Source organism: Molothrus ater, chromosome 3 (genome assembly GCF_012460135.2).
Source record: "Molothrus ater isolate BHLD 08-10-18 breed brown headed cowbird chromosome 3, BPBGC_Mater_1.1, whole genome shotgun sequence".
NCBI classification, from domain to species: domain Eukaryota; kingdom Metazoa; phylum Chordata; class Aves; order Passeriformes; family Icteridae; genus Molothrus; species Molothrus ater.
In genome coordinates this window covers 47,134,752-47,153,581 of record NC_050480.2, presented here as the reverse complement: position 1 = coordinate 47,153,581, position 18,830 = coordinate 47,134,752, and the positions used below count along the sequence as shown (strand labels likewise).

The window sequence follows — 18,830 nt, the reverse complement described above, 5'->3', positions numbered from 1 at the left end:
TGAGGGTTTGCAGGGATAGCACAGGCAGGCAGGATGGGTGGGAGGGATTGGTGAGGGGGAGCCTGGGCACAGCTTGCTTACAGGAGCTACAGGAAATCATTTCTTCTGCTGCTAAGATTACATGGATTGCTGCCATGCTCAATTACAGTTGTTTCCTTTCCTGGTAAAAGATGACCTGTCAGGAAGCGGTAGGAGTGAAGACAAGGTTAGTCCCTGCTTATGTAGAAGTGTTGGGTGTATCCTCTAGGCTGCAAGCTGCTGAATTTCTAGTAGGAAAAACCAGAAAAATATCAGAGTTTGAGAAAGCAGTTTAAACATCACCATTCTGGCTTTCCATGGCTGGCAGCTGGGCAGCACTCTGCACTTGCGGCAGTGAATCAAGGGCTGCGTCTCTGGGACACATAGTGCCCTGTGCTGCTGGGCACCTCAACCAGGATTGCTGGTGTCCATACCTACTCCCAAAAAAGAGGAGCAATCTTGTCATGCCTTGGTGTGCTGAGCAGTATTTTTTCACTCTTTGTAAAAACAGTTTGAAGTGAAGGGAAATATTTGACATTTCCTTTTGCCCTGTCTGAAATCTTAGCAGGAGAGCACCTTCCTCTTGGAAGTCAGCATCCAAAGTGGCACAAGTGGGAGTAAGTAATTGTGCTTGCTGTCACACCCAGCTTCCTAAGAGCAGCATTTCTGAAGGCTGGGACTGTCACTGCCGAGCTGGGTGATGATGCAAGGTGCATGCTGCCCTGTAGCTCTTGCCCTGTAAGTGCAGATGAGGTAATGGGCTCATCCAGCCATGAGAAACGTGGAGCAGACGACTGCATCCCTGCTGGACTTTCCCAGTGCTGCAGAGTGGGAGAGGACTGTGCTCTCTGCCTCTCAGTAGTTGTGGTTGAGGGGAAGGTCCCATGCAGGATTTAGCTGCTGGAATGGTAAGAAACGAGGGAAGGCATGGAGTGTTCCTCTTTTTTGGTGCATCTCCAAAGCCAGTACTCCTGGGGGAAACTGCTGTCCATAGGGACCTGCCCAGGATCCTGGGCCTGGATCTCAAAGTAAAGCAGCAAGGAGTGCACAATAGTACAATGAAGAGGCAAGGGGGAGGGCAGGGGGAACAGAGAAAGAAGGATGAGAAGTTTTTTTGAGTGAACTTTTTTCCTGGACAAGGTATGCCCTCCTTCTGCCAAACTGTCCAGGGGAAAAGCGTTGCACAGTTCAATTTAAAGGCAGTCATTCTCTCCTGCCTTGACACTTGAAAAGTAGTTTTGTTAGTGAAACTAGCACATAACCATTACCAAAGTTTGCTTTCTCTGAGCAACTTTAACACCTTGGGGAAATACTGTAAACAAGACTTGCTGAGATTACACACTTGACCTGAGATACTGTTGACTACTCAGTTTGTTTTGCCTTTAAATATCCAAATATTTTTTTACATGTTTTTTGTTTAGATTTTTTCAGGCTACTCTTTTAATGATTACTTACACCTCAGTTATATAGTCCCATTTATCACAGAAGATTTGGATTTGTCATACTGTGCTACTACTAAATATAAGGAAAAGAACTTTAATGAGACTTCCTTCACTATTGCAGCTGATATGGCTAACTCCCTGAAATATTTATTTCAACATCTACTTGAGATGTTTGCCTTTTGCCTATCTATTTCATTAGACAGTAACTTATCTCAGACATGAAGCCACCCCCGTAATATATGCTAAATTTCCCAAATCTGAAACAGGAAATTCACCTCCATCTCCTTAATGGTATTTTTATCAGATATATGTACATTTCTTAACCCTTGCTATTCTTTTGTGTACCATTTGTTTCTGCTCCAAGTCTCAGGCTAGAACCCACTGTATCTGGTGCACATGAAGTGACAAATTTTCACCTAATGTGAGAAAAAGTCTCAGCAGAGTGTGCAAAAGGAGGAGGCAGTGAGAGCAAGGGAGAAAAAACTAATGAGAGGTGATGTCAGGTGCAGCTATTACATGGCTTAAACTTGTTCTGCTTTACAAGCTGCCAATGACAACTTGTAGCTGACTGATGACCAGTCTGGTGGATGATGGTGGCCTTTTAGGTATCAGAGTAGACAAGGGTTTTGAGTTACATTTTGGTGAGCTTAGTGCAGAGCTCCTCAGGGAAAGGAGGACAGAGGATAATATACGGTTATTAGGGAAGCTGGACATTAAGGGTGCTTTCAACTGACTGTCATGAATAAAATTTGCATATATTCTTGTCTGTCAAGACCTGGTTCTACTTGTGATAAATACCAAATTTTTACGTATGTTGGAATGTACATTTGCATAGATGCAACTTTTTTGTTAGCATTCATATATTTTTATTTTTTCCATAGAGGACTTCCTTGTTGCGACCCGCAGAGAGGGATCCCAGTAGTGTGCTTTTAAATTTATTTTAATTTACAGAAGGAAAAGGAGAAATCACATTCAGAATGTTTTTTCCAGAGATGCTTTGTTATACCTTCTTGACAAAGACTTTGGGGCTTTACAGTAAAAAGAAGGGGGTGGAAAAAACTGTGGTGCTACTGGTAAAGGAAACACTTTAATTTCAGAATTTTGAAAAGAGTAAGAGGGGTTTTTGATCTAAAGATAGGGCTAAGTTTTATGTGTGTGTATATATATATATATATATATGGAAAAAAAAACTTGGAAAACTCTGTGGTTTAATATGATTATTTGGGTCTAGAGTGACTGTGCTCTGAACTTGGTGGGTTGTATTAGTTATTTCAGATAACTGCTGCAAAATCTTTGATATCAAAGTATACCATTGTGCTTTCTGCTTATTGTACAGAATCTATAAGTCTTTTAACCATGCTGCAGAGAGCTTGACACAGTAGTATCACATCTATTTTTGTAACTGTCTGTAAAGCCACATAGTTTCATGACTCAACCCTCAGATGCCATAAAAATTAATGGAAAGACTATTGAATCAGTCTGGTCTGTATGTTCTTTTTGTTCTCGCAGTGTCTGGCTATAGAGAGGTCAAGGGAACCATGACAAGTTTTCAGCATCCTCAAAAATAGCTGTTCTCAATATAAAAATGTCATGACTTGTACACTGAGTATTTTATGCTTTCTTCTGAATATCAAGGGAAGTGCTGGCTGCCTGGCCTTGCACTTCTGTCTCACTCACATTTCTGACCCTGCTGACTGTCAAGACAGGCTTTGAACCTATCATTGCATGGATAGTAGAATTATTAACTCTGCTGAATGGAAGATTGTCCTTGCTGAGCCCTAGGAATAGAAAGGAGTATTTCTCAAGCAGCTTGTTGGGTTCATTTTCAATGCAAGCATTTTGAAGCTGTGCCAGAAGGCAAAACATCAGCCCTATTCCTAGCAGAAATACCTTGGTAGCAAGAGGGCCAGAAATGAGCAACAGAATTATACTGGAGCTCTGCAGGTTTTCCTAGAGATGCCGATCCTCACTGTGTGTTACTGTAGTAAACTGAGACGTAAGCTCTAGCCAGAGAGATGGATGCAGCTTTAACTCTTGTGTTTGGAAAAGGTTTGGATCTGATTTCAATCTGCCTCCTTAGAAAGAACTGTGAAGGAGCCTGGAATACTGTGTCTCAGGTTTATCAAGTGCAGCCTGAATTCAGGTATTAGTATATTTTGGAATGCAGGAGTTCTGCCATGAGACCAATGTCATTTAGGGAAGGATGCAAAATTTCTAGAGCTTTTATGAGCTCTTATGATTAGTAAAAATATCTAAAAAGGAGTGGCATCTTAGTCAAATGAAAATCCGATCATTCCTTGCGTTTATTAGGCACAAATATATTTTCCTACGGATGTTCTCATTTCACTGCTTTTTTGTCCCTCCCCCCTCTTGCCCGTCTCCCCTCCCCAAACAAGCCTGTTTGCTCTGGCCCACATTCTGGCTTTCATTAATGTACTTCTTCGAGCTATCCAAACCAAAGGTATTATTGAAATGCAAGGTCATGTTCCACAAATTTTTAGTAGGCGTCCCTGTTAAAATCTAACTGCCAGAAATAAACTGCTAATGTTTACAGTAACTCTCCACACAGTAGTCCTGTGTTTCAGGCATGGAAATGGATTTTTCTCATCTTAGCTTGTAAAGGTCAAAAAATGTGCCTTTGTCAGGGCCTGATTGCTGTGTGTTGTGAAATAGCACCTTCTCTTCACCAGTGCCATTTCCACATTCATTCATATCTTATTAGGAAGAAAAGTCAGATTGTCTTCCAGTTTCTGACCTATTCCTAAGATCCCAGATTATGCATATGCTGTGGCCATAGCTGCAGTGGCTTTTAAGTTTTGAACTTGTCTAGTTGCATTGTGTGCTGTAACCTGCATTGCCATGTGCAGATGGAGACCCATCTGTCTCGCTGAACAAACAGGCTTGTAGCATCCACATCTTTCTGCATTTCTGAGATTCATGCAGTTATGTGAATTTTACCCAGGGGCTGGGAGAGTGAGCACATACATCCAGTAATCAAGACCTTTTTCCTGACATTCCTAATATCTGCCGAGGAGGATATGCCGGAATATGCTGCTTTGTAACATATTTTTCAGATTCTGAGACAGAAAAGTACAGAGTAAAGTAGTTGTATTTTTGGAAGATTTTTCTAAAAATCTAGTCCTGCATAGAAATTTATGCAGAAAGTATGCCTGCTCTGCTAGTGCCTAATATTTCGGCAGGTTCATCAAATATATTTGTTACTTAGCAAAGTCTGTTATTCCTCCTTAGCTATTAGTGTTTTTATTTTATTATACTATTAAACTATGAATATATTTTTACTTAATTTTACAGCCAGCAGAGCTCTCTAGCAAAACACTTTTCTCTTTTACTCTTTCAGATGTAAAATACAGAGGATTCTGCCAAGGCGTTAAACTAACTGATGAGCAGTGACCAATAAATTCTAACTTTATAATAAGTGCCAAATCATTCCAACTTTTCTTTGTAGTCACTCCATTAGCAGGAATCCCAGTGGATTCCTTTGGTATTCACATGCATATCAGAACTAATTCTCTGGGAATTTCAGGGCAATTCATCATTTTGCTCTGTGTTTTATGATGCCAAAAAATGTTGCGTGCATACATTATAAAATGGAAATTTAGGAATCAGCGCATCACAGCTGAAAATAGAAATCTGAGAGAACTTCTGTTTTCATTAGGCTATTAAATCTTCATTTTACATTTAACCCTTTGTAAATAAAGATTTGTGTATTTTCCTGGCTATTAAACTATTTTGTGGAAGAGTCTGTGCTGTAGTGAAGTCTTAGGGGAAACGTGTTGTAACTTCTTACCAATGAAGTGTTTGAGGAATGGTTTTCCTGCTCAGTATTTGTATTACTCACAATTTTTTTTCCATCAGAAAGATCTGTGGGATTATATAGCGGGAACATTGCAGTTCGCATGGTAATAAACACAACTGGTGTAAAATACTCTTCGTGTTAGTGCTTTAACTGTTAAATTTGTAACAAAATAACAGAGTTTATTATGAGGTTTTGTTTTTAAAAGTGTTACTGACAGTTCAGAGCATTTCAGAGGCTTCTGAAATGCAGATATATTGGTAAGAACGAATTTGAAAGCTATATATTTTTTCATTGCTCACATAAGCTGTCTCAAATATCAATATGCCCATCTATATCAAAATGGGACATAGTGGTACGTTACTGAAGGCTTAATATATATTGCATTGGCTTGTTATTTTTTACATCAAATAACTGTGTGCTTTTTCCTACCTGTGAAACTAAAATGGGACTCCACATTTGTGTAAACATATGAAAATTGCTGCTGGATCTTACTCTTTGTGCATCAGAGTGAAATATTTTTTAAAATATTTTGAGTTATGCTTTTAGTCTTCTATTTTATTAATAATTCTAGAGATCTTTAAAAACATCTCCAGCTATTCCTTTGACTCTGTTTGTAAGGGAATGCATGACTTATCAAGGTGGAGCTAATGTTTTGCATATGAATATTTTTAAAGACTCAAAGCCAAAATAGAATTGCAAAGTACACTGCTGGTTATTTTGTGTGAGACAGTTTAGAATTATTTGGAAACATTGTGGGGGGTCAATTTAAAGAGCAGACAAAATGTCATGGTTTTTCAGATGAGTTATACTTGTGGTTTGATGATACCTAAAATAGGTCTTGGCCATTATTTGTGCAATAGAAGAATGAAGCATCTTCTCTTTTCTAAGTTTTGCCATGGTTTTGGTAGTGCTTGAAGAATAAAGGAGGATGATGGAGATAACTCTATGTAGGGGTCAAATTTGAGGTCATATAAATCAAATATACAATCCTTTGTTAAGTTATGACATTTACTTACATGAAATCATGAGTGGATGCTGCAGGTCATGAGATGCTAGCTGTCTTTGTCTTGGGATGACTTATGTATCTTTATTTCTTTTGACAAATCCAATGCTCTCTGCATTGCCTGCATACATAAACTCATAAAAGCAACTCATGGCCACAGACACAAATCCTTCAATCAGCATTTTCCACTGTACCTTTCTGGCAAGTTGAGGTCCAAATGCAAACGTTTGTGGTTTTGTTCTAATTTTGAAGCTATGGGGCTTCAAACACCAATGCTCTCCACATCTAGTAAGGAGGATGCATGCAGCCTCTTGTGGGATGGCAACTGCATAAAGCTGTAGCTGCCCTCGGTCTGGACCCCAGCAAAAGCATGTGGCAGGGCTGTAATGAGCATGTGTGCCAAGCTGTCTGTTCTATGTCAGCTGTATGTTCTAACATATTGTGGGTTTTTTTCTGTTCCTTCATCTTTTTCTGGACATCAAGCTTGTTTTCATTTGCAGCATAGCCTTCCTCATGCAAGCCCTGAGCACTGCCAGCAATCCCTGCTGTTAGTCAGGCAGGGTGATACCCGCAGCTCTGTTCCTCTGGACACGGTGGCACTGGTGGACTGGTCACTTGTGAATAGGCCTTTCTTTGCAGCCATGTGCTTGCTGGCAGTGGGGCCACCCACCTTCTGCAGGCTTTAATTGGGGTGCTGCAGTCAAGCTAATTTTGTTCTAGGGACAGTCAGAGGCCTTCAGTCTTTTGGAGGCTACCTTTAAAAATAGCACAGTGAACTGCACGCCAGCACAAGCAAAAAATGAGCACTTGTTTGGCTGTGTTTGATCCACTGGCAGTGCCATTGCTATCCTGCAAATGGTCCATGACCACGTGTCTGAGGAGGTGTGGGGAGGAGCACTGGAGCGTGCTGAGATCCTCAGCTCTGAATGGCCCTCAGCTAGGTTAAAGTTCACATGATATTATTGGATTTGGGGAATTTCAGGCAATTTCAAAGTTGTGAATTACCTCTGAAAATTGTGGGTATTTTTAGAGCAGGTTAACTTTGTGGAATGTATGATTTCCAGAGTTGTGAGAGGAGATGGACTGATACGCAGTTTTCATGTTCTAATAAGATGATGCTTCCTGGTGTTGCTCTTATATCATGACTCTTTCCAACTTGAATATTCTTAACTGGCAAAGCTTATCAAAGAATAAACAGACTCTGGCTGGGGAAGATATTCCAAAGTGAGAATTTTTGATAAACCTTGAGAGTGATGTTTGTTATGATTGTATGGCTGGGATTCAGATGTCACATCGTCTCTTTGGAAGTCATACAGGCTCCCTTAATGCCCACAAAAGTGAGCAAATGAAGGTTAAGTTTTGGGGTTGCTTCTTCAGTTTGGCGTTCATTTTTTTCTCCAGCAGTGCACTCCTGGTTATTCCTACTGAGTGTTTAAATGTAGGACCAGAAAGCACACCCTCAGCTACCAGAGGAGTGTCCAGTGGCACAGGGAAACTTGTGGAACTCGTGGCACAGTCAAAGAGTCCAAGTTTCCTCCCCAGCTTGTTGAGAAGTGATGGATGTCAAGGAGGCGGTTGTAGGAAGGTGTAGGCTTCCGCTGTGAGTAGGTAGCACTGAGGCTCCTGTAGAAAGGCAGGGGTAGCACTGTTGTGTGCAGTGCAGGAAGTTGTTTGTCCAAAGCTCTGGAAAGTCTGAAGTTCCCAGAAATGTATTTGTATAGGGACCCCAATCTTTTAATGCTTGAAACATCTCTTATGTGAGATCTTTGGCAGGTTGAGAGATAGGAACTATAGTAAAAAATTATGTAGGTATGGGGGCAGGGGTCAAAGTGTAGATATATATTTAGTGTAGTTATTTTGCTTCTGCTGCTCCAACAAGTGACGTTCAAATTGTTTTCCACCTGTACTGAACACAGTAGTGTTGAGAAAATGCTGTTCTAAATTTTAGGAATGTGAGCTCTGCAAAAGTTTCTGGGGAAATCTGCAAAAGTTTCAGGAGATAATTGTTCCACCTGTGGAATTACACTTTAAGAGTAGAAAATAGTTTTCACAGACTGAGATTTAATAGGCTTTCACTTTGATTTAAACTGGAAAGTTTTTTCCATGTCTCTGGAAGTGATACTTTATTAGAGCAAACCTACGTCTGCAGTGTAGTCCAGAACCTTGAGAGTGGGACCACGTGCTTATTTCCAAGTAACAGTAGCTTCATTAAGGTGTGGTTACTAATTAAAAGTTCCTCCTAGCTCATATGCTATAACTCAACTTTGCAATTTATGTATATTATTAGCATAATTATTTTTAGATTATTTCTCTCTTGCTTAGCTTTTTCTTAGTAATCAAGACATCATTTTATGTTTATATGTGTGCATATATTAACAGCAGCAATAAAATAATAGTCTGCAATGTGTTCTTGTCCTTATCTCAGGATAGGTATAGAAAGCCTATCTTTTTCATCTGTGTTACCTTCTAAGGAATGCACTCAGTGATATACATGCTCTTTCAGTGATATACATGCTCTTTCATAAGTTAGACAAGTAGGGATACAAGATTATTCCATCCCATCGTTTGGATGTATCTTAAGGGTGTGCATATTGTACCTGCCCACCCCCTCACTTTACAGATGGAGCATACATATCTGATGCTTAGAAAGGTTTCTCAGGACACTTAAAATTCAGCTTTCTTATTGTTTTGATCTTATTTTCTTAATTCATAATTTTTAAAGTATGAATTTGGACTGTAATTAGCAGATTATTACAATTAGGTTTTTGGCTATTGCTGTTTTATTAGCAGTGTAGCAATCCTACCCTGCAAAGCAGACATTTGGGACTCAGCAAACCATGTTGCCGCTTCCAGTACATCTTAAAAGACCAACTGGCAGAGTGTCTTTGTGAGTGTCATTGTTTGCAGTCTGGCTGGTTTGGTGTATTGGTAAGAAATCTTTTAGTTGCAGTTAGTCATTGTCACAAAGCGAGGCTACTCTTGGTTGCATCAGTGAAATGTTTGTAATGACTGGCTCTTGGAAGATTGAGCCACTGCTTGGGAGAACCTTGTGCTGCTGGGAGAGAATTGAGGCAGATAATGCCTTAGGATGTGTTGTTCCACTGCATTGTTGTCCTTGCCTTCTTTCTGTCTGTGGGAGTTAACAAAGTTCCACCTGATTGTGAGGAGCTGTTCTGGTTATCCAGTTTGCAGCAGTTCTTGCTGTTAGTGTGCTCTGGGATAGGGATGGAGAGGATGACCTGAGCCTGATGTGCTGCAGGGACAGGGGTTTCCTTCATAATTGTGGTGCTACCTTTAAATTAGAACTTTAAGATTGATGAACCCGTTTTCTTTGTCTTCCCTGTAGGACGGGTCACTGGGAAATATTGATGATCTGGCACAGCAGTATGCAGACTACTATAACACCTGCTTCACAGATGTGTGTGAGAGGATGGAAGAACTGCGCAAGAGGAGGGTTTCCCAAGACCTTGATTTGGTATGTAGAACAGTTACAACTTTATTAACAAATAATTGCCATTCATGCTCCAGATGAAGAATCAATATTACAGCTTGAAGAATTCTACCCAGGGAAATAACTGTATGTGGTTGTGTTCACACATGCAAATGTTTCAGCCAACTCAATTAAACGCTTGGAATTAGCCAGATTAGGTTTTTCTAGGTATTTTTTATGATTCGTTAAGCCTTGGAGTCTGCATTGCTTATTTCTTCTTTAATTAGAGTATTTCTTCCTTGCATACATTTGGTTGCAATCCTCAACTCTCAGAGGCAAGGCACTGTCTGATGAAAGCATTGTTTCCTTGCTCCAAGATGATCCCAGTGTGAGCACAGTGAAACTGTGCAGGTTTTCAGTTGTGCTGTACAAAGTGTAAAGAGGGGCTTCTCAGAAGTCCAGGGTGCAAATACTGGTTCCAGGCTCCCAAATGTAAGCAGTTCTGCCAACTCCTTTCCATTACTTTGTACATTATAGAACCTGTAGCAGGTGATGCAGGGTCACAGAGCCTTCAGGATGGATGGGACGTGAGGAGGTCCCTAATCCAGCATTCAGCTCAAAGCAGTGTCAACACTGAATTCAAACTAGGTTGCTCAGGGCTTTATCTCATTGAGTTTGAAGACCTCCAGGGATGCAGATGCTGCACCGTCTCTGAGAAACCTGTTAATACTGCTTTGCTATCTTCATAGCGAACTTCTATTTTTAAATAATGTGTTGTGAGATCCTCCCCATAGCAAATTATACCTGTTGTCTGTTGTTCTCATGAAACATGCCTTTTTGATAACCTCCCCACAGATACCAGTAGATCATCTTGAAACTGTGTTTTCTGACAGTTTGGAGCTGAATCTCCCAATTCTTCTTGCTGGGCTCCGGCAAAAGTCCTTGAGAGTGCCTTGGTAACAGTTGATGATGTGGATTGTTTAAGGCTACTTTCTTTCTTTTTGGGATTCCAGGATACCAACTGAGAGGCTTCCAGAGGTTGTAGAGACTACAAACTTCAGTTACACAATTAATGGCAGCAGAATCAAGGCAGGGAGTCATCATCTGCCCCACTGAAGTTTGTTAGTTTCTTCTTTATTTTTACATAGAAAAAAAAAAAGCAAATGTTTTTGCAGATTTGTTGCTGCCAAGAAGTTCCAAGGGTTAAACAAAAAGCTATTGCAGGAAATTCTTTTGTAGACAGACCCTTAAGGCTTCTGTGCAGAGAAGTGATGGCACAGGACTGTGATTCTCATGAAAGCCCCCACTCCTGGCAGGCCTGGTATTCTCGGTAGCTGTTGGCAGCAATGAAACCCCCTTTCCTGGTGCTCTTGGAAGACAGCTCCTGTGCTGGGTAATGGAGTATGCCTTATGGCGGGAGAGGACCCCTTCCATAGACAGATGGGCCTAATTTGGCTCCCCTCACTTCTGAAGCTGCAGAAGCCAGGCTGGAAAAAGCCATGTGAGCTTAATTAACTCACATCAAAGGTGCAGATCTTCACGCTGGTTTAAATAAATGTGAGCTAACCAAAGACAGACCATCAAGTGATTCATTCTGTTCAAGAGAAGCTGTAGTCAGAGAAAGTGGCTGTGTGAAAAACAGCCTGAGTTTCCTCTTCAGCCTCTCTGATACTGAGTTTGCTTACTCTAGTTGTCCAGGGATGACTTCTTGAACTGCCAGGTCAGAGAGAAGACAATGCAATTGAAAATTAAATTAGTGCTCCATTTTTGCTACATCTGTCACTCCTATAATACATTTTCTAGACATAAGATAGCAATTCTGCTGATAACATATGAGCCTATAGATATTAGCTCACTTGCCCAACAATTGATCCAAACAGTGCTGACTGCAGCTGAATCTTGCTCTCATCAATGAACAGGCAAGCTCGACTTAGCTACACAGAGAAGGGGAAATAGCCATGTAGACTAGAATGTGATTTTAGTGTGATGAGCAGAAGAGTGAGTCACTTGTGTGTTTTTTGTCTCTATACACCTCGAGGAAAGGCAGTGTATTGGCAGACATTTGGGGATAGTGAATGGGAAGTAGTGTTGGGGTAAATGCCCAATGCCCATCCCAGATGTGCTATGATAGCAAAGAAAAAAAATGTACCAGATAGCAAATATATGCAGCTCCAAAATTATTATGCACCAGTACTGTGGGTCTGTTAGCCTAGGCTGACCTTGCTCTGCCATACATTGCTCTTCTAGCACAGATGAAGAAAGCAGTGCTGTCGCTACATCCTGTCTTCCCAACAGTGGGGTTGTGCCAGAGCTGGAGGTGGGCAGTGTATCAGTTCTTCCTCCCCTCCCCAAAGGTCTTCTCCCTCTCTTTAGTGAAGTGAATATAGCAGAGCTGACATGCATGCCGTATTAGTGCAGATTTTCAGGGGTTTGCTGGAGTGGTGGTTACTGAATGCATATGAAAATGCAGTATTGAGTGCATAAAATTACTTAGCAGAAACATAAAAGGTTAGGTTAGGTTGCTGCTTTTACTGAATGCTCTGAACAAAGAGAAAGAGCAGGTCACCCCAGGAGTCAAAGCATCCTGTAAACCCTGCACAGAGAGGCCCTGTCAGGAGGAGCAGTGCAATAACAAAGACATGCCTGAGTTGGCAGAGCTTTGGCAGGAACATGTATTTAGCACCGGCTCGCCCAGATTGCCCTTTGTAGCACGTCCACTGCAAGGACAGAAATATGAACTGTTTATTTCTGCTTCTGTACCCTTGAAATAATTTTAAGCTGTTTGGGCGCAAGTGTTGATATCTTGATTGTACATTGTACTTTCTAATCAGCTCTCCAGCCTTTCCTATCACACCATGGCCATTTCAGTCTAGATATCCTGCTCTGAAGTTGAATTTAAAAAAAATCACTTGGTAAAATTATTTGGGAAAGCAGCATATCTTGTGACAAAACAGTGGGTGCAGATGGAGCTGAACCCAGAATATTTTTCCAAATGGCAGCGCTGTCAAGGATTGTTAGTTCTCCCTAAACACGATAAGTGCTTTCTGTGTTTGGAGTTTTGCCTATGTTTTTGTAGTGAAGAATGTGCTTGGGTTTGGACACTAATGTTTGTGAACAGCATGGGAGTTGCCCACATTTCCTAGCATTTGGCCTATTCCTGTACACCATGTGGGCTTTTGGCTGAGGAAGAACTGCAGGTGGAGTAGATAGAGTGGATTTTCAGGCCCATAATGAATGTATCCGGTAATATTGAGGTGGACGTCTGCTAAAATATAGTTATGGCCAGAGAAGTTACTCTGTGAGGATGGTATTTTCTAACTGTTCACATGACATCCTTGTCTTTAAATTGGAGAAACATGAATTAGACATATGAACTGCTCAGGTGTATAAAGAACTGGCTGGCTGGCCACACTCCAGTGGCTCAATACCCAAATGGAGATCAGTGATGAGTGGTGTTTCTTAGAGAGCAGTATTTGGATTGGTGCTGTTTAACATCTTTGCTGGTGACAGGGAGAGCGGGATCAAGTGCACCCTCAGCAAGTTCGCTGATGAGTGGAGTGGTCAACACACTGGAGGAGAGGGATGCCATCCAGGGCTACCTGGACAGGCTTGAGAGATTGACCTGTGAAGCCTCATGACATTCAAAAAAACCAAGTGCAAGGTCCAGCACATGTGTTGGGGCAATCCTGTGCACAGGTACAGGCTGGGAGGAGAATGAATGAAGAGCAGCCCTGGGGATAAGGTTTTAATGGTGCTGGTGGATGAAAAACTTGATATGACTTGCAGTGTGTGCTCACAGCCCAGAAAGCCAACCAGACCCTGCACTGCATCAAAAGGAGTGTGGCCAGGAGGTCAACGGAGGTGATTCTTCCCTTCTACTCTGCTCTGCATCCAGTTCTGGGGTCCCCAGCACAGGAAAGATGTGAGAGAACTAGGTTCATTCAGCCTGGAGAAGAAAAGGTTCCACGGGGACCTCACTGCCGCCTTCCAATAGCTAAAGGGGGCTACAAGAGAGCTGGAGAGGCACACTCCTTTTTACAAGGGCATGTAGTGAAGGGTGAGATACTGGAACAGAGAAGTTGTGGGTGCCCCATCCCTGGAAGTGTTCAAAGCCAGTCAGATGGGGCTTTGAGCAATCCCATTGCAGTGAGGTTGGAACGAGATGATCTTCAAGATGTGTTTCAACACAAACCATTCTATGACCTGCTTCCTTTGTGTCTCTGGGGTCATACCTGCATGGGTTACTGACAAAAGCAGATTTGCCTTGCCTGTCAGCAGGGCAGGACAGCATTGACTTAGCCATGAAAGAGCAAACTGCATTCTGTTCTCATCTATCACTGACAGCAGCCAGCCAACTGCTGCTGCCGAGGTCTGTATTGGAGCTGATGAGCCTGAAGTCAAAGAATGGCTTGAGGTTTTCTGATGGACTCTGACAGCTACAGTTGGGGCACTGACAAGTTGCATCCATCTTTTGTCTTGCAAATTATCTAAAATTAATACCACTGAAAAGCTAAATGGTATAGTAGAATACTTTTTTCCCCACATTCATGTAATTAATTTCATTGTGTAGAAGAGGAAGTGTTCAAAATCTCTCTATACACTGTGATAAAGTACAATGAATTCATTTGGAAAAATTACCTTGCCTAATCCTGCCTGTTTTTACAATACCTGCACATGTACACAGGCAAAGCCAGAAAATAGAAGATAACATAAAACCATCATAAGTTTCTTGTCCTACTTCCAACATCAATGTAGTCTTCCTACATCTTGTCTGTGCATGGTTTTATAAGATGCTCAACATCCAGTTGTTTGTTTACAGATGGAGTTCACCATGTAGGTAATGTCATCCCATATAAATGGTATGTACAGCAAGAAAAAGGGGAGGAAAAGCAGCAAAAGTAGAGTAATTAGTAATTTGAGTGATAGAATAATAATGATTTTTCCTCTTTAGAGCTGCATTTGTCTGTTATAGGACTACTGGTTGGCATTATCATCAGGCTATTTGAGAAACTAGCCAGCCTTTGCTGAAGTGCACTAAAACACCCAGAACAGTTGCAGTCAGTGATTGATGTATATTTAAATAATCTTCAAGAGAGTTAGCCACCAAAGCTGGAGTTGGGATGCTGAATGTGTTTGTGGAGTGTGCCTGTGTCTACTCTATAGCTGACACTAGTCATGTCTGCTATTCTTCACATCATACATTACTATTTCAGGATCCTAGAATAGACTGCTTATTCCTGCTATGAAATGATCACCTCTGCTTTGCAAATTCAGTACTGGCTGCTGTTATCATTAGTCCTGAGAGGACACCTCTGCATCTCACTGGAATAGGATCCCACTGTTTTGTTTTGTCTTGCTGGCTGTAAGAGGCCCTCCAAAGTATAAACAACATCTGAGTTTAATTTAAAAGGTATCTACAGCACAAAAAGAAAAAAAAAAAGAGCTGGAGAACACAGATAAGATTTCGTAATTTTTTGCAAGTCTCCAGGTCTTATGGGGCAGATACGCAGAAGAAAAAGTAGCAGTAGAAGGTGTGGACTTGAAGTATCATTGTGGATTTATTTTTACTCAGTACAGATTGAACTAGGGGGGATTAGGCCTGAGTATCAGTTACATAAAGTAGATTCACCTAGAAAATAATTAATGGAGATTTACTGTGTGTGCAGTCTCAGTCTCTCAGTATTTTAGGCTTATATTTATAATTTAAGTTCATAATGACATTTCATCATTAATGGAGCTTTTTAAAGGTAGACACAATGGAAATTCTGGAACAGACAGGCTATTTTTAGTGTCTCATCACAGACGAAGGCAGCAAAGGCATTAAAACATAGAGCTAGCATTAAACATGAAAACAAAGCAAGGCTTGTTCCATATGCAGCAAAGTGAATACTATTCTTAAACTGTTCTTAGTTCACTTAATACCAGCAGACTAAGTAAAAATCTCTCCACTTTCTGCAAGCTAATGACCTCCTGCAGCCTCACCACTGTTTTTGTTGGAAGGCCATTTATGAATAATCCCTTAGGCAAAATCTGTTCATTTGTAGGCTGGAGACTCAGGGGACTTTGCAGCTGTGATGATTTGGGTGACCTTATATTCCTTTCATACTTTTGGAGGACCCTTGTTTTTTTGGAGTAGGATCTTTTGTTTAGCACTTCTGGTCTTCTGAAATATTTTTGATCACATCAGTGTTACAGGAAAAATAGGCTGTCAAAGGTAATTGGTTTTTGTTTGTTTTTTTCTGAGCTCATAATACTGTTATAAACAAAATAATATGTATGTTATAAATAGAAAAGATAACTGACTTCTGGCAGTCTGGTAATTGTGGAGGGGAGAAATTCTCTTTAGCTTTATAACTGTCTAGGTATTCTTAATCTTCTAACATCATTTGTAATCATTTTCTTGCCCCTTTGCATACAGCAGGAATTTTACATTGAATCTTAGATCAGTTGAATATATTCTTACTGTGCTCTTCTTTTATGCCAGAAATGGCACAGATCTGGTGGAACTGACAGACTGGATTTGTATTAACTCTGTGATTTAATCTCATTGGAGCCTGAGGACTAGAGGGAAGGAGTAATTGATTGACCAACTTTAGCTCCCTTTATCTATTTTTTTTTCTTTCTCCCTTTAGAATTTAAAAGTGACAGCAAAACTGGAAATGTACAGCATCATGCTGGTAAATTTCATTGCAATGGATACAATTGTTTAAAAAGAGAGCAAATTAAATTGTCATTTAGAAGGTGCATCTCTGAGGGGAAAAAAAAAAAACAAAACCAGAAAAACCAAAACTAACAAACAAAATCAACTCAAACCTGCCTAAACTCTGTAGTGAACAGTTTATGTGATGTGCAGCCCTGCAGCCCAACTTACCATTCAGATATTACTAGATTTCCAAGATACCCAGCTGAGTGGCATTACTCTGGGAGGACAGCGATGTGTATTGGCTGTGTTAGAAGAGTGTCAGACTTTTGTGATGTGATAGCAGCTAAACCAACAGAGGAATGAACCGAAAAGATGTAATGTTTTCTATTAAGATTACTCTTCTTTGTCTTTGCATAGTGTCAGCTTGACTCCCCAGGCAGCCTCTCTGTGCTCTCCTTCTGTGGTTCCCCAGCCACTGCTCACCAGTCCATCCATGTATGTTGAAGACAGCTGGCAGCAACTTCAAATGTCAACTAATTGTAGCACTTGCTTGTGCCTCTTCTAAGACCCCAAGTAGGGAAACACCACTGTGTGTCCTCGAGGAATAGTAAGAATACTGCTCAAGATGGATGTCGTGAGGTTAGCTGAAAAATCTCGCTTGTGAGAACTGTAACAGCCTTGCAGGTCATTAGGGAAAACAAACAGGTCTTAATCAATAATAAATCAAGAGCATGTTGTGAGGAGAATGAGAAACACATCGTGAGTATTGGTGCACATCTGGATGTGCTTTGGAATGTCTGTTTCTCTGCAGCAGGAGGACACTCTTCCAGAAAAGAAGCCCAGAGGAAGGCAGGCCTCCATCTGTGAATTCAAAGGGACTGGTTCCTTTTTTTTCTCTTCTGCTGGCCTGGCCCCTGCTCTTCATGATGTAGGTTCTGATGCTCCACAGCTACTCTCCTTTGATCTTTCCATGCTTTATCTTCTCTGAGCGTTGTGTAGGTTTCCTGTTTCAGCAGTGTCGCCTGAAGCACACAGAGAAATGCTCCATTTCAAACAAGATGCTCTGTGAATTTTGTGTTTGAAGGAGAACTCAAGCAGTTTGAAGAGATGTGATTTCTTTGCTGTGAGTGATCAATCTGTTTTCCACAAAATAATGAAAAGAAACGGCTATCAGCTGGAAATCCCTCTTCCTGACTTCTATACGTCATATCCTTCTTGATTTATGTTTTTAGGTTTTCCCCAATGGTTTAGTTTGCAGCTTCATTTTACAAAAGGGAACAAAGTAATCTGGGATTACTACATCGAGTTTTTCCCTGATGCTAAGGCTTCTTTGGTTCTTCAAGCAAATAGAGTTGGGAAAGGCAATAATCCTGTAAAAATATACATATGAAAATGAACAGGTAATATGTTCAAAAGAATTCCATTTCAGTTCCTTATCAGAGGGATTAATTTCTTGCATTGCTTGTGGCCATGATGAATAAAATCAGTTATGGATTAGAAATTAATGAAAGAAGAAAGACTTGAAATGATTAGCAAAATTTGGAATTCATAAGCTTGTTACGAAACACAGACTGGTAATTTTTACTTTATGTCAGTGTCTTTTGCCTGTTGCTGTTGAAGTTCGTGATAAGACCACAGTAAAATTGTTTGGTTTACAATTCATGTGAAACTAGTGGCAGTTGAATTGTGTACCCTGGTGCATTTAAGGCTGTAAAGATGATAGGAATAGCATCATAATAAATCAGTATTTATAGATGTGGAAAAATAGACAAGCTTTTCATCATATGAGGCTTTATTCATCCAGATAAATTAGGCGATAAAAAGATAGCAAAATAAAAATCAGAATTTGTAAGCTTTCTCTAAGACAAAATAGGCTGATAAACAGTATTTGAAAGAAGTCCATCTCCCCTTCCCTTCCCAGGGGCACACAATTCAGGCTTCTGACAGCTTTCTGTCTTGGTGTGTCCACAGATCACAGGATCAGTCTTCTGAGTTGAAAGAGATCCACAAGGATCATCAAGTTCAACTTTTAAGTGCACAGTCCATACAGGGATTGATCCCACAATCTTGGTGAAGTTTTTTTTTTTTTTTTGGCACCAGGCTTTAACCAACTGAGTTAATCTCAGGATCATGGTAGCTGAGCAAAGATTAAGCTGTAGCTGGAGTCCATTTTGACAAAAGAGAGAGATTTTAAAGTTTTGAAGCACATGCCAGGTGCTAAAAGTCATACAAATGAGAAGTAAAAAGGAAGTCAGTCATCAGAGTAGCTTTATTTTGTTCATGTGGTTAACTGTTGAAAGCTATACGTAATTGGAGCCTTCAGTTGCTAGCCCACACAGAAGCTCACCAAATAGTTTTATTTCTCCTTTGTGTAGCACTTTCCACCCTCAAAACCCTTGAAAAACATTAATTAGCCTTTGTTGCTTCCTTTGAAGCTGGTAATTTTAGGATCATTATCCTTATTTAGGCCTCACCTC

General features: G+C 40.7%; 1 protein-coding gene across 5 annotated transcripts in view; it reads left to right on the top strand.

The window, feature by feature from the left end:
* The window catches only part of LOC118684776 (SAM and SH3 domain-containing protein 1-like), a 535,928-nt gene that overhangs the window by 427,886 nt on the left and 89,212 nt on the right, over positions 1 to 18,830 (top strand). For all 5 annotated transcript variants that reach the window (XM_036379885.2, XM_036379884.2, XM_036379888.2 and 2 more), the window contains exon 2: positions 9,627 to 9,755. In XM_036379885.2, the coding sequence (XP_036235778.1) occupies positions 9,627 to 9,755 (129 nt within the window). The remainder of the gene's footprint in view (positions 1 to 9,626; positions 9,756 to 18,830) is intronic.